At 42.1% G+C, this 13,297-nt stretch overlaps 1 protein-coding gene across 2 annotated transcripts in view; it reads right to left on the reverse strand.

The window, feature by feature from the left end:
* Rfc1 (replication factor C subunit 1) overlaps positions 1-13,297 on the reverse strand; it is an 81,967-nt gene that overhangs the window by 51,957 nt on the left and 16,713 nt on the right. For both annotated transcript variants that reach the window (XM_021162809.2, XM_021162808.2), the window contains exons 2-4: positions 9,412-9,537; positions 3,690-3,765; positions 330-452 (exon numbers count right to left, since the gene is read on the reverse strand). In XM_021162809.2, coding sequence (XP_021018468.1) covers positions 330-452; positions 3,690-3,765; positions 9,412-9,537 — 325 coding nt within the window. The remainder of the gene's footprint in view (positions 1-329; positions 453-3,689; positions 3,766-9,411; positions 9,538-13,297) is intronic.

The raw sequence follows: 13,297 nt of genomic DNA on the forward strand, positions 1-13,297 counted from the left end.
AGCAGCAGCTGCTACTCTTCCAGGACAGGGATTTGATACCCAGCATCCATGGAAAAGCTCACAGTAGCCTATAACTCAGTGGTGGAGCACTTGCCCAGCAAGTGCAAAGGCTCTAGGGTCAGTCCTCAGCTCTGAAAAGAATAAACAGACAAAATATCCCCCAAGGATAGGAATATAGCTAAGTGATAGTGTTTCCCAGCATGCATGAAGTACTGGATTTGACCCTCCCCAGTAACTAGACCTTTACCACACAAGACATCTCAGAGCTGATGATATCCTTCCTCTGATAGAAACCATTCAAAAAAGACGAAGTCCTGTCCATACCTTACCTGTCTCAGAAACGTAGGTAACAGGATCCTTCCGAGAGACTTTACCAGGTTTATAAGACAGTGACAATTTTTCTGATTTCTTTTTAGCATTTTTTACCTGTACTGTCTCCTCTGACTCTGAATCTACAAGAGAAAAATTAAACCATGAAAAAGAAATATCAGTGTATTTTTAAAGTAGTCACTCAAAGCAATCCCCCAAGAAGCGTGTCTTGAATAATAAACTCATGTCTGAAGCGTGTCTCCAGTAATAAACTCATGATTAGATTCATATCATATTGTTGTTATAACAATAGCCACAAACCAACTGGCTTCACAACTACACATGTGGGCGGAGACACGGTTCAGTTGGCAGAGGCCCCTGTTGCTAAGCCTGATAACCTAAGTGCAGTCCCCGGGAACCACGTAGTAGGAGAACGTCAACTCCCTCAAATGACCACCTGTCCTACACACACACACAATGTGGTACACATCCACACACATACAAAAGAAAAAAAAGTCTAACATAAATACATTATCTTTAACAGTTCTGAACAATGGCTGTCACAGGTCTCGTGGGGCATCAGCAGGGTTCCCTAGGGAAGAATTCATTTCTTTGTCATTTCCACCTGCCTAGTGGCTGCCACCAATACATCTTAGCCTCTTCTCCCATCTTCAAAGCCAAGAAACCAAGCATGGTGGCAATGGCCAGGGAGACTGATAGTTCAGGCTTGTTTGGGATACAAGTGAGTTCAAGGCCAGTAGAAGCAACCTTAGTGACCTTTAAGAGAGCTATGGATGTAGTTCAGGGGTAGGATGTTTGCATAGCATGTGCAACTGTGTTCATCGCCTGGACCACACACATACTCACACAAATAAATACCCTCAAGCAGACAGAGTGCTACCACCTCACTGACTTCTGACCGCCTTACACTGCGTTACACTTTTTTTTTTTAATGAGAGTGGGGTGGTTAAGACAAAGTCTCTCTAAGAAGACCAGGATGGCCTCAACCTCACAGGCCTGTCTCTGCCTACAAGTACTGGGATTAAAGGAGCATGCCTTCCTACACTCTCAATCTCTCTCCAAATCTCTTCTGCCTCCTACTCCTTAGAAACACTGAGTCTTCTTTTAGGGTCATCTGAACCACTCCCAGGTTGTAGGAATTAACTGTGGGTCTTTGGAAGAGAGCACTCTAGTTACTCCGCCTACTTGGCCAGAGCAAAGGGTAAGCACCTAGCAGGGCCTGGTCCACAGTCACCACTCACCACTCACAAACTCACTGTCCTTCCTTCCTCTTCCTCTCTCTACAACTAAAAGTTCTGCTTGGTTTGGGTTCTGGTTCTGAGACAGGTTTCACCACAGCCTTGGCTGTCTGCGATCCGCCTGCATCTGCCTCCCGAGTGCAGGGATTACAGGCATGTGCCACCATGCCCGGCTCCTGCTGCTTTACGTTAGTGTTTGTTTCCACGAGGAACCTCAGAGAGCACAGATGCACACGTTCACCATCCTTACGGTAAAGGATATTGCACAGTACAGTGCACTAAGTAGACAGTCAAGTACTCTGAAAACTCAGTCCTGAGCTGTCCTATGCCTGTGAAAGCCACAGCAGCCTACATACCGCGACACACTTGCAGTTCCAGCTACTGCACGGGAGGCAGGAGAGCACTGGAGCTTGTAACATCAGGACCAGCCTGGGCAACAAAAGTAAGGCCCATCTCAAATATATACATAAAATCAAAATAAAGAACCAAAAATACACTCGGGAGGCAGAGGCAGGCGGATTTCAGAGTTCGAGGCCAGCCTGGTCTACAAATTGAGAGCTATACAGAGAAACCCTGTCTCGGAAAACCAAAAACAAAACAAAAAAAAAAAAAAAAACCCAAACACCAAAAATAAAAACAAATATATTGGGCTGGTGAGATGGCTCAGCAGTTAAGAGCGCCAACTGCTCTTCCTAAGGTCCTGAGTTTAAGTCCCAGCAACCACATGGTGGCTCACAACCATCTGTAATGAGATCTGGCTCCCTCTTATGGAGTGTCTGAAGACAGCTANAGTGTACTTACATATAATAAATAAATATTAAATATATATATATTAACAACACACAAATGTTTCCTTAGGCTACATTATTTTACAACCACTAGGCAGCCTAGGCAACAAAGGTAGCACCCATCTCAAATAAATAATAAACAAACAAACATCAAAATCAAGGATAAAATATTAACAATACACAAACAAAATGCTTCCTTAGGCCTGTGATTCCATAATTTGTGAGATGTAAGTAAGATCAGGAATCGTGCCTTCACCAGCTACATAGGGTAGCTGGTGAAGGCAAACCAGGGCTACTTGGGACCTTGACTTAAATAAGGGGGAAGAGGGCAGAAAAAATGAAAATTAAGTCAGGTGTGACGGCCTGCAGTCCAGCTGCTTAAGAGCCTAGGCAACAACCTGTTTCAATAATACAAACAGGGCTGGGGAGGATGGTTCAGTGGTAGAGTGCCTGCCTACCAGGCAGAGAGCCTCAGTTCAACCTCTGGCATTGCAAAATGAATGAATGAATGAATGAATGAATGAGAGAGAGAGAGAGAGAGAGAGACATGGGCATAAAGAGTACAGAGAGAGAGAGAGAGAGACATGGGCATAAAGAGTACTGTTCCCCTTCTCAAAGCTATATTTAAAGGAAATCCTTCAAAATAGAAAAATCAATTTTAATTATTTGCTTTGGGGCCAGCAAGATGGTTCAGCAAATAAAGATACCACCAAGGCTGATAATCTAAATGCAATCCACCAGAAGCACAGTCACGAGAGAACAGTCTCCTGAAGCTGTCCTCTGACCTTGCATTGCATGGTACACATAGCCACAAACACACCAAGTCATTAATTAAATGTAACCAACATTTACTTTAATAGCAGCATTGTAAGGTACTTTTTTTTTCAAATTCAACTTCTAAAAACCTCAGCTTGAAAAAAAAAAATTTTGATGGGAATATAGTTTACAATAGGCGCCGAGAATACAGATCAGAGGCAGATCTTAGCATATGTAAAGCCCTGAATCTGATCCCTTCCATAATACATACATACATGCATGCATACATACATACATACATAGATTAGATAGATAGGTAGATAGATAGATAGATATAGACAGACAGATGAGTTCACAGTAAATCTGAGACCTGCTACATACTCTTATCCTCATAAGCAAATCTTCAGTACATTAAAATATTTAGGCGTTGCAGCTTTGCGCTGACAACTGTTCCAAGGACTACCCAGCAGAGCTCCCCCACAGTAATGAGATTTGTGTGTCTCAGACATCAGCTTGGAAAACACAGTTACAAGGGAAGTGAACAATTCTGAAGCCTTTACGTCCTCAGCAAAGTTACCTGAGTCATAGATGATCCTCTTCTTCTTGCTGGGCTGCTTTGGTTTGGCGGCGTCCTCTTTACAGGAGTTATTGACCTGTAGACAGCAGGATAGAATTAGAACAGAGGAAGCCTATACAACTTAAGCCTGGCGTTCTCATTAGACTTGGGCTCAGTAGCTCCCACCTGAAGCAATTCTGCCCCATGGAGACATCTGTTGATATCTAGAGGCATTGCTTTAAAGTGGGAGGCAGAGGTTTTAATAACATCTAGAGTACATAAGGGTACTACTAACATCACACAACACAACACTCATCTAACCCAAAACGTCAGGAATGCTCTTGCTGAACTGTATCAGGAAAGAAGACTTACAGAGCATTATTATCGGCTACACACTCAAAACGAACCCACATAGAACGAAGAGGTAAAGGATGTCAGCCATTGCAGGGTCAAGAGGTTTATTAGAGCCTGCATGTCCCTGAATGCATCCAGGGTGCAGCTACCTCTCAGTAGAGGTGGTTGAACCTTTGGAGGTAGAGCCCAGTGGAAAAAGGGAGAAAGAGGCCCAATTCCTTCTTTCTCTTCTGTCTCTTGGTCACGAGGACCACTCTACTCTACCACATGCTCCCACCATGATGTGCTGCTACCTCAAGAGGCCCACAGCAGTGAGGCAACAGGTCACAGAGTAGAAACCTCCAAAACTCGGAGGCAAAATAACCTTTCTCTTTATAAGTAGATTATCTCAAGGTATTTTGTGATAGTGGATAATACACAGGACAGGTGTTTCCTAAAAGTGCAACATAAAAAAAAAATAGAAAAAAAAAAAAAGATCTAAGCTGACAGCCCATCAATAGCACACGCATGCTGAAAATTTGAAAGCAGGCCAAAAAGGTTAAATATATTTATAAATATCACATTTCTAACATACTCATATTTCCAAAAATGTATCAAGAAAGTAGACAGAGAAAAAATGATCACTTAGATGAAAATATCTACATATTTCTGTCCATTAAGATATAATTTCAAAAACACAAGAACAATTAATTAGCTTCAACAAAAAAAAAAAAAAAAAACAAGGCAAATGGACCATTACAATTTGCAGGTGCAACAAAGTAGTAGATCCAGAAAGTGAACTAAAGACAAATACAGTAACTGTAAAGAGCCGAGACAGACATCTAGACACAAAGGACACAAAGTCTCAGATCCCTCCTATAGGTTCTGCCCACATCTCCTGCTTTCTCCTGTACTGTTTTTTATAATATAGCTACAAGGACTTAGAAGGTAAAAGCTTTAAAAAGCTAAACTAAAAGAACTAAACCAAGATTTTTACCTGCTGCCCATCTAACAGGTAGCAAGAATTTCAAGCCTGAGTTTGATCAAGTTAACTATATGCTAAGCCAAAAGAACCTACATTCCTTGTAGGAATATAAGAGAATCCAATACAATATAACCAAGCAAGAAAAATGACTTGTGTGGTTACGTCAAGACAATGAATCATAAAGGATCCAGAGATCTGGTCAAGCATCACTCCTAAGTTTGTGTCAAGTGAAAAAGATGTCCCTTCCCAAAATAATTGAGCCTTATCAAATCAGCTGAAGCCCTAAAAAGAAAAGCCAGCTTTCCTGGAATGAGAGAGAATTCTTCCTGCCTGACTTCTAGTGAGGGCATCAGCTTCTTCCATGTCTTTGGACTGGAATGGGACCATCACCTCTGTGGCCTCCAGTCTCCTAGATTAGACAGATCCATGTGCTCAGCTATTCTGATCCACAGTAGAGACATAGGATGGAGCCAGGCAATGCTGGCGCAGACCTTTAATCCCAACACTCAGGAAGCAGAGGCAAGCAGCCTGAAATAGAGTGAGTTCCAGAACAGTAAGGGCTACACAGAGAAACCCAGTCTTAAAAAACAAAAGTAAAAACAAACAAATGAAAAACAACAACAACCAAAGAACTTGGTTGTGTCTGGACCTGAAGGCACATACTTTTGATTCCGGCACCTACAAAACACAAGCAGGCAATCTCTGTGAGCTGGATGCCTGAATGGCCTACAGCCAGCCAGCCAGAACTAGACCCTGTCTAGCTCTCTAAAAATGAGATAGAGAAAGGGAGACAAAATGAATTTAGATATGGACTAGAGATGGTTCAGCAATTTAGAACACTATTGCTCTTACATAGGACCTGGTTCAACTCCCAGCACCCACATGGTGGCTCATAATCATCTATAACTCCAGTTTATAACAGTTCCAAGGGATCTGTCTCAGGGTTTCTATTCCTGCACAAACATCATGACCAAGAAGCAAGTTGGGGAGAAAAGGGTTTATTCAGCTTACACTTCCATACTGCTGTTCATCACCAAGGAAGTCAGGACTGGAACTCAAGCAGGGCAGGAAGCAGGAGCTGATGCAGAGGCCATGGAGGGATGTTCTTTACTGGCTTGCTCAGCCTGCTCTCTTATAGAACCAAGACTACCAGTCCAGAGATGGCACCACCCACAAGGGGGCCTCCCCCCTTGATCACTAATTGAGAAAATGCCTTACAGCTGGGTCTTGTGGAGGCATTTCCTCAACTGAAGCTCCTTTCTCTGTGATAACTCCAGCCTGTGTCAAGTTGACACAAAACTAGCCAGTACAGGATCCAAAGTCCTCGTCTAACCTCTGCAGGCACCAGGCATACAAGTGGTACTACATACATATACACGCAGATAAAACACTCATACATGTAAAATATATTTAGGAAAACAATGTAGATGTGTTCTAGTGTTCTATGAAAAACAAGAAAATTCAGTGCTGAACTAGAGAGATTCTGAATCAGAATACTGAAGGTACAGGCTGGGTTCTGACTATTTATGCTAAAGTTGGTAAACTAAAGAAAGGTGAATTAAAGTACTACTAACCAAAAAGCAACCATAACTTAATGATTTGGAAATTTCTTAAGACTGTCCACATTGTAAAAATGAGTCAGCGTATTCTTGAAGGAAGCATCAAGGGTATAGCTGAGCTATCACTGGAGACATCAACACAAGCAGAAACACTGCCAATTTCAATTTCAGAAGATAAAAACAAAGAAATCTGCCTGACTTCTTACAATCCATAGATGGGTCAAAAGGTTATTCCTAAGACAGCATCAGGACTGACTCTTTACTTTCAAAGGGTAGGAGCACCATCTTGGTTTCAAAAGGCCAGACAACCTTCACCTGAAGCCTCAAAGGCAAAAAGCACTAAAGGATCACAGGGCCAAGATTGCTGCCTAGGCTTATAGGAGCAGAACCCCAGCAGGTCTGCAAGAGACTATAAAACCAGGTTACTACTACTGTACCTGAAAATATAATGGCACTTCCTTTGCTAGGTCCTGGGCTTGCATTAGAGCCATTAGTCCTTCCTTCTCAAGAACGGAAATATGCACTCTGTGTCTGACCACTATTGTTTACGGTTTCCCAACAACAATCTACCTAAAAATGAATCATACCTTCAGACCTTATTTATGAATGACTTAGATGAAATTTAAATGATCCTAGTCTTTATACTTGATGGGAGAATGAATACACTAGGAAGAAGGTGTGACTGAAATAGAAAGAGCTCTTTAAGTGGTCATGGATAAATGTTATAGAATGGATGTTTACATGCTCCAGAGTCCTATGTTGGAGCTCGAATCCTTAATCCTAGCACTCACGGCAGAGGAAGGTACATAACTGTGAGTTCAAGGCCAGCCTGCTCTCCACAGCCAGTTCCAGGCCAGTCTGGGCTACATAGTGAGACTCACTCCAAAAAAGTAAGTAAAGAGATAGGGTAAGGTCCTGATCTGACCGGATTAGCACCCTTGTAAGAACAGAGCAGAAGGCTGGATCCTCGTTCTCTCCTTCTGAGCACCTCACCCGAGAGTGAGGACACAGGGAAGACAGCCATCTGAAAACCAAGAGTTCTCACTAAAAACTACACCAGCCAGAGAACCCTGATCACAGACACACGGGCCCGGAACTCAAAGAAAGTAAGTGTCTGCTGTTTAAGCCACTGGAGCCATAGTATTTTTGTTGGGGTATCCAGAACTAATAAAAATACGACCTACAGACTCAAGAGCAAAGGTACTTAGAGACTAATCCTCATATGTTCCAGATACTGGAACTTTAAAGTCACTACTATAAATATACACAGAACAGAAAAACTATAAAAAACACAATGGAAATTCCAGAACTAAAATAAATAAAACAATTAAAATAAAGATACTCTTAAAAGAAAGCTGGCAATGAAGAAGAGTCAATGAAACTGAAGAGTAAAAGATGATCACTGAGGCACTTCGAAGAATCTATGTGTGTGGAATCTAAGAGTGACCAGGTGTGCTAGCTCACACCTGTAATCCCGTAGCCTCCACTCAGGAAGCTGAAACCTGGGGACCAGGGGTCAAGGTCAAGGTCAATCTCAGCTACAAGGCAAGTTCAACTGGGCAAAGCACAGGAATAGCCCTAAAGAGACAAAACAGAAGACTGGCAACTCAAAATTTCATACTCAGCAAAAATGCCCTTTAAGATGAATGCAAAACTGACTCTTATATACACTTACAACTTCTGTCGGAAACAAACTATACTACAAAAAATTTAAAGAAAAGTCTTCAAGTTGCAAAAATAATATCAGAAGAAAACTCAGTTCTTCAGTGAGAAATGAAGAGCACCAGACATATATACAGAATTTAAAAGAACATTCTTCTTTGTACTCTTTTGTGGTTGTTTGTTTGTTTTGTTTTTTTCAGACAGGGTTTCTCTATGTAGCCCTTGCTGTCCTAGAACTGTAGACCAGGCTGGCCTTAAACTTGGAGATCCACCTAACTCTGCCTCCAGGTGCTGGGATTAAGGGCGAGTGCCACCACCACCCAGCTCTTTCTTATAACTTCTTTAAAATACGTAACTGTTAAAAATAAAAATTACAACCAATTGTGGAAGATAAACATATGCACATATAGCACACAATACTGATAAATTAGCTTATGGAATCATAAACCTCTTACAATTTAAATACAATGCAACAGTATTAATTCAGAGACACCATTGTAGTCATTTTCTACATTCTACAGTAGCATAGCTGGCCTTCTCTGGGTCCAAAAGACAGAGACTGCCTCTTTCCTTCGAGGCCTCATCCTGAGTCTAACAGTATCTACCTGAGGATAGGTTCTTATGTCCCTATGAGCAAATCTGCTTTGTTTTGGTTTTTTGGGGTTTGTTGTTGTTTGTTTAGTTTTTGTTGTTGTTGTTGTTGTTATATTCTGCCTTACTCTCTTCATCTTTCCAGAATATGCTTTGTCACCACAGATGGCGAATTTTGACCTTAAAGAGGAAAGGTTCTCTTAGTTTGGTTCTGTTTGTTGTTGTTACTGTTGCTTTTAATGCATGTAGGTATTTTGCCTGCATACAAGTCTGTGCCCCATGTGTATTCCTGATGCCCGTGGAGGCCAGACGAAGGCTTCAGACTCTGTTACATGGAGTGACAAATGGCTGTGAGCCACCGTGTACTAGAAATCAAACCTGGGCCATACGGAAAAACACCCTGTGCTCTTAGTTGCTGAGCCAACTCTGCAAACCAAACTGCTAAGTTTAACAACTAAAAAATGAGCTTGGGGAGGGGACAACAGGGTTTGCGAGACAGATTAGCCCGTTACATCCCTCCTCCTCAGTGTCCCAAACTGAGTCTCCGATTACAGCAGTCCACACTTCCAAGGGTAGGAGCAGAGCTCGCCGGACAGCTCACATACAAACCGACCTTGGCTTCCTTGACTCCCTTCTTTCCTTTGACAGTTCCCTCCGAAGCTTTTGTCTTCTCATTCTTTACTGTCTCGTTTACAGGCTTTTTTCCAGTTGATATAACCCCAAAGAATTTCCGAATGTCCTAAACACAGAAGAGGAAACATGTAAATATTAAATATGTAACATTCTAATTTCAGTCACTAACAGGACAACCTTATTCAGTTGGTCTCACCCAAGTCATCTCTCCAAAGCAAGGTCATCCACAGTCAGCAGCACCCTTTTTATAAATAAAGCCATCTGATAAAATTACCTGAATCAAAAATAATTTTTCTAATGTAAGATAATAATAATCCTCAGAATATAAAAAAAAAAAGTCAAAATCTTTGCCTGGTGATGGCACACACCTTTACCCTTTTTTTGGTGGGGGTGGGGGGTTCGGGACAGGGTTTCTCTGTGTAGCCCTGGCTGTCCTGGAACTCATTTTGTAGACCAGGTTGGCCTCAAACTCAGAAATCCACCTGCCTCTGCCTCCCGAGTGCTGGGATTAAAAGCGTGCACCACCACACCCAGCGGCACAGACCTTTAATCCTAGTACCTTTGAAGCAGAAGCAGGTGAATCTCTGAGTTCGAGGCCAGCCTGGTCTACAGAGTGAGTTCCAGGACAGCCAGGGCTACACAGAGAAACCCTGTCTCAAAAATAAATAAATTAATAATAATAAATGATAGTAAAGGATCTGAAGAGATAGATGGCTGCGTGGTTACAGCACTTACTGCTCTTGCAAGGGACCTGGGTTAAATGACTTACAACCACCATCTGACACCAGAGGGTCAGATGCCCTCTGGCCTCTGTAGGCGCCTGCATGCATATGGTGTACACAAACTCACACAGGTATACACACACATACACACACACACACAATGATATATATATCATTTTTAAAATGGTTGTTTGAAAATGACAGCAGGGTTCTAACAGACAGGAAGCAAGTAGTGACTGCAGACACACACACCAATCCCATCATCCCAGGCAGATGAAAAGACTCCACTCAGCACCACCCACAGACACAGGATTTATACAACCCAGATCATTCTGAAAAACTAAGAATGTTGAAAGATTTTTCTCTACATAATTCTCAAACTCTAAAAAGAAAGACTAGTGCCTATTGTAATATGCTCTTCCATTACTCGACCCTGGGTTAAACTACAGAATTTGAATTAATTATACAAAAACTTTACAATATAACTGAACATTAAAAGCACTCAGTTTCCTTATTATTTACATACATATTGTCTGTCCCTTCCCTTTTTGATTTATTTTTATTTGGTTTTCAGACAAGATCTCACTATGTACCCCGGCTGTACAGAAACTCACTATGTAGGCCCGACTGGCCTCCACTTCGTAAGAGATCACCTGCTTCTGCCCTCACCCCCAATGCTGGGGTTATAGGTGTGCACCACACACCCAACCCCTAACTTTCTCTAATTTAGTTATAAAGAAACAACTATAGAAAGGAACAAACCTTAGAATCAAGAAGCCTAGGTCCTTCCTACTTGTGTGACCTTGGACAATTCATTAGTGTCTCAATCTGTTTTCTGATCAGTGAAATGCATTTCATTATACCCACCCTTTATAAAGTTTAAACATGTATCTCTTATTATTTTGGCTCAGCAAAAATCTTCACTTCATTTGAGATACTATCCAGTCACATCACTGAAATATCCCATTTTATAAACGATTTATAAGCAAGGATATAGGATCTCAAATCTTCCTTTCCAGCTCTCCCACTATATAAAAGGTTCTAATTTCTTAACTAAATCTAAGTTTACAAAGGATTGCTGCCATGTTGGTGGCATGTGCCTATAATCAAGGGGTAGAAGCCGGAACATCAGGAGTTCAAGACCAGCCTTAGTTACACAGCAAGTTCCAGACTAGTCTGGGATACAAGAGCCTCTGTCTCAAAAATAAACAAACAAATAAATGCATAAAGAGGAAGCCAATATGACGGTCCAGCAAGGGAAAGCGGAGCTCAGTCTCTGGAGCCCAAGGAAAGGTGGGGACAAAGAAGTGACTCTGCAGGTTGTCCTCTGACCTCCACAAACATGTGGCATATGTGCTCCCACACAAACATCACACACACACACACACACACACACACAAATAATAATAATAATAAATGTTTAAAGAAAGTGAATAAAACAAGCCTATAGCCCTTGGCTATAAGACTCCTAAAGAGACATCTGTGTCATGTGTTGAAGAATAGGGCAATAAAGAAAGTCCCAGTCATATGTATAATTTGCCAAGAACTGGGCTTGAGGCTGACTGCTTTATTGCTTCTGTAGGAAATGACAGTTTCTAACCAGTTTCGCTCTTTAAAATGGTACGGTGATTCTTCACTCAAACAGTGGGGATTTCTTAGAAATACAAAGGGAAGAAAAAGGAAAGGACAGAGATGATGCCAGCGACTCCACAGAACCAGCAAAACCCCAAGTTAATATTTAAGAAGCAAGCAAGATAGCTTGGAGGGTAAAGACAGCTGCTGTCAGCCCAAGAACCTCTGTTCTATCCCGGAAGCCTACACATGGAAAGGAGAGACAACTCCCACACGTTGTCCTGACTTCCACACCTATACATACATGCACATATATGCACAAAAAAAGAAATAAAACAAAAAGTTACGATAATTAGGGTCCTGGTTTTCAACTTGTTTTTTACACCACAGACTAAAGAAAATATTGAGAAAGAAACAAGTGGCAGGACAGTCGTGCGCGTGTAGGAAAGTCAGCCCTGCACTTTCTGCTCAGCCCTTTTCTCTCACTCCACCCTACTCCTCAATCCCAGACACAGCACCCTCATCTATCTCAATATACATACACTAACGCTACACTCTGCAAACCTTTCACACCCCTGTGTAGGGCTGACTGCCTCCACTGCACTGGAGACTGTGAGGCCTTAAGCACAAACATGCAAGGTGAGCAGCCTGGCTCATAGAGCGTGGGGTCACCTTACTCTCCCGAGTGAGTAACACTTCCTGTCTAGTATTGCAGGTGTTCAACGCCTTGATGAAATGCGGAACAAGCCAAGTGATACGCCAAATAAAGGGCCAAGACCCTCACTCAGCTGCCAGTGGAGTTCTGCTGAATGGTGAGTTAAAACGGAGCTAAGTCTTTTTTCATTTACTTCTTCTGTATGCGTGACTATGTATGTAGGTGGGGACATATCCGTGGAGGTCCAAGGACAACTTTCAGGAGTCACTTCTCTCCTTCCATAACAAGGGTCTCAGGAGTCAGACTCAGGTCAACAGGCTTGGTAGCAAGTACCTGTCTCGATAATTAATCAAGGCAACCCGAGAAAAAAAAGTTATTTTTTAAATTTTTTTTTACAATTTTGACAATGACAAGACCTTCTAAGTGGATTGATATGATGCTCAAGCATCCATAAAGACAGATTCCCCGGGCACGGTGATGCTCAAGCATCCATGAAGACAGATTCCCCGGGCACGGTGATGCTCACCTGTAACCTCACTCTGAAGGCTGAGGCAAAAGAAATAGAAGTTCCATGCCAGCCAACTACCACAGAGTTAAGTCCCTGCCTTAAAAACACAAAGTAGCCGGGCGATGGTGGCGCACACCTTTGATCCCGGCACTCCTCTAGTATCTAGCTGTCAAAGTGCAGGTAGATAACTGTTCAACTTAAAAGTTTTCAACTAGCCCACGCCTTTAATCCCAGCACTTGGGAGGCAGAGGCAGGCGGATTTCTGAGTTCGAGGCCAGCCTGGTCTACAGAGTGAGTTTCAGGACAGCCAGGACTATACAGAGAAACCCTGTCTCAAAAAAAAAAAAAAAAAATATATATATATATGTGTGTGTGTGTGTGTGGAACAACAATATGAACTAACCAGTAC

The sequence above is a fragment of the Mus caroli genome, chromosome 5 (assembly GCF_900094665.2).
Source record: "Mus caroli chromosome 5, CAROLI_EIJ_v1.1, whole genome shotgun sequence".
In the NCBI taxonomy this organism is placed as follows: Eukaryota; Metazoa; Chordata; class Mammalia; order Rodentia; family Muridae; genus Mus; species Mus caroli.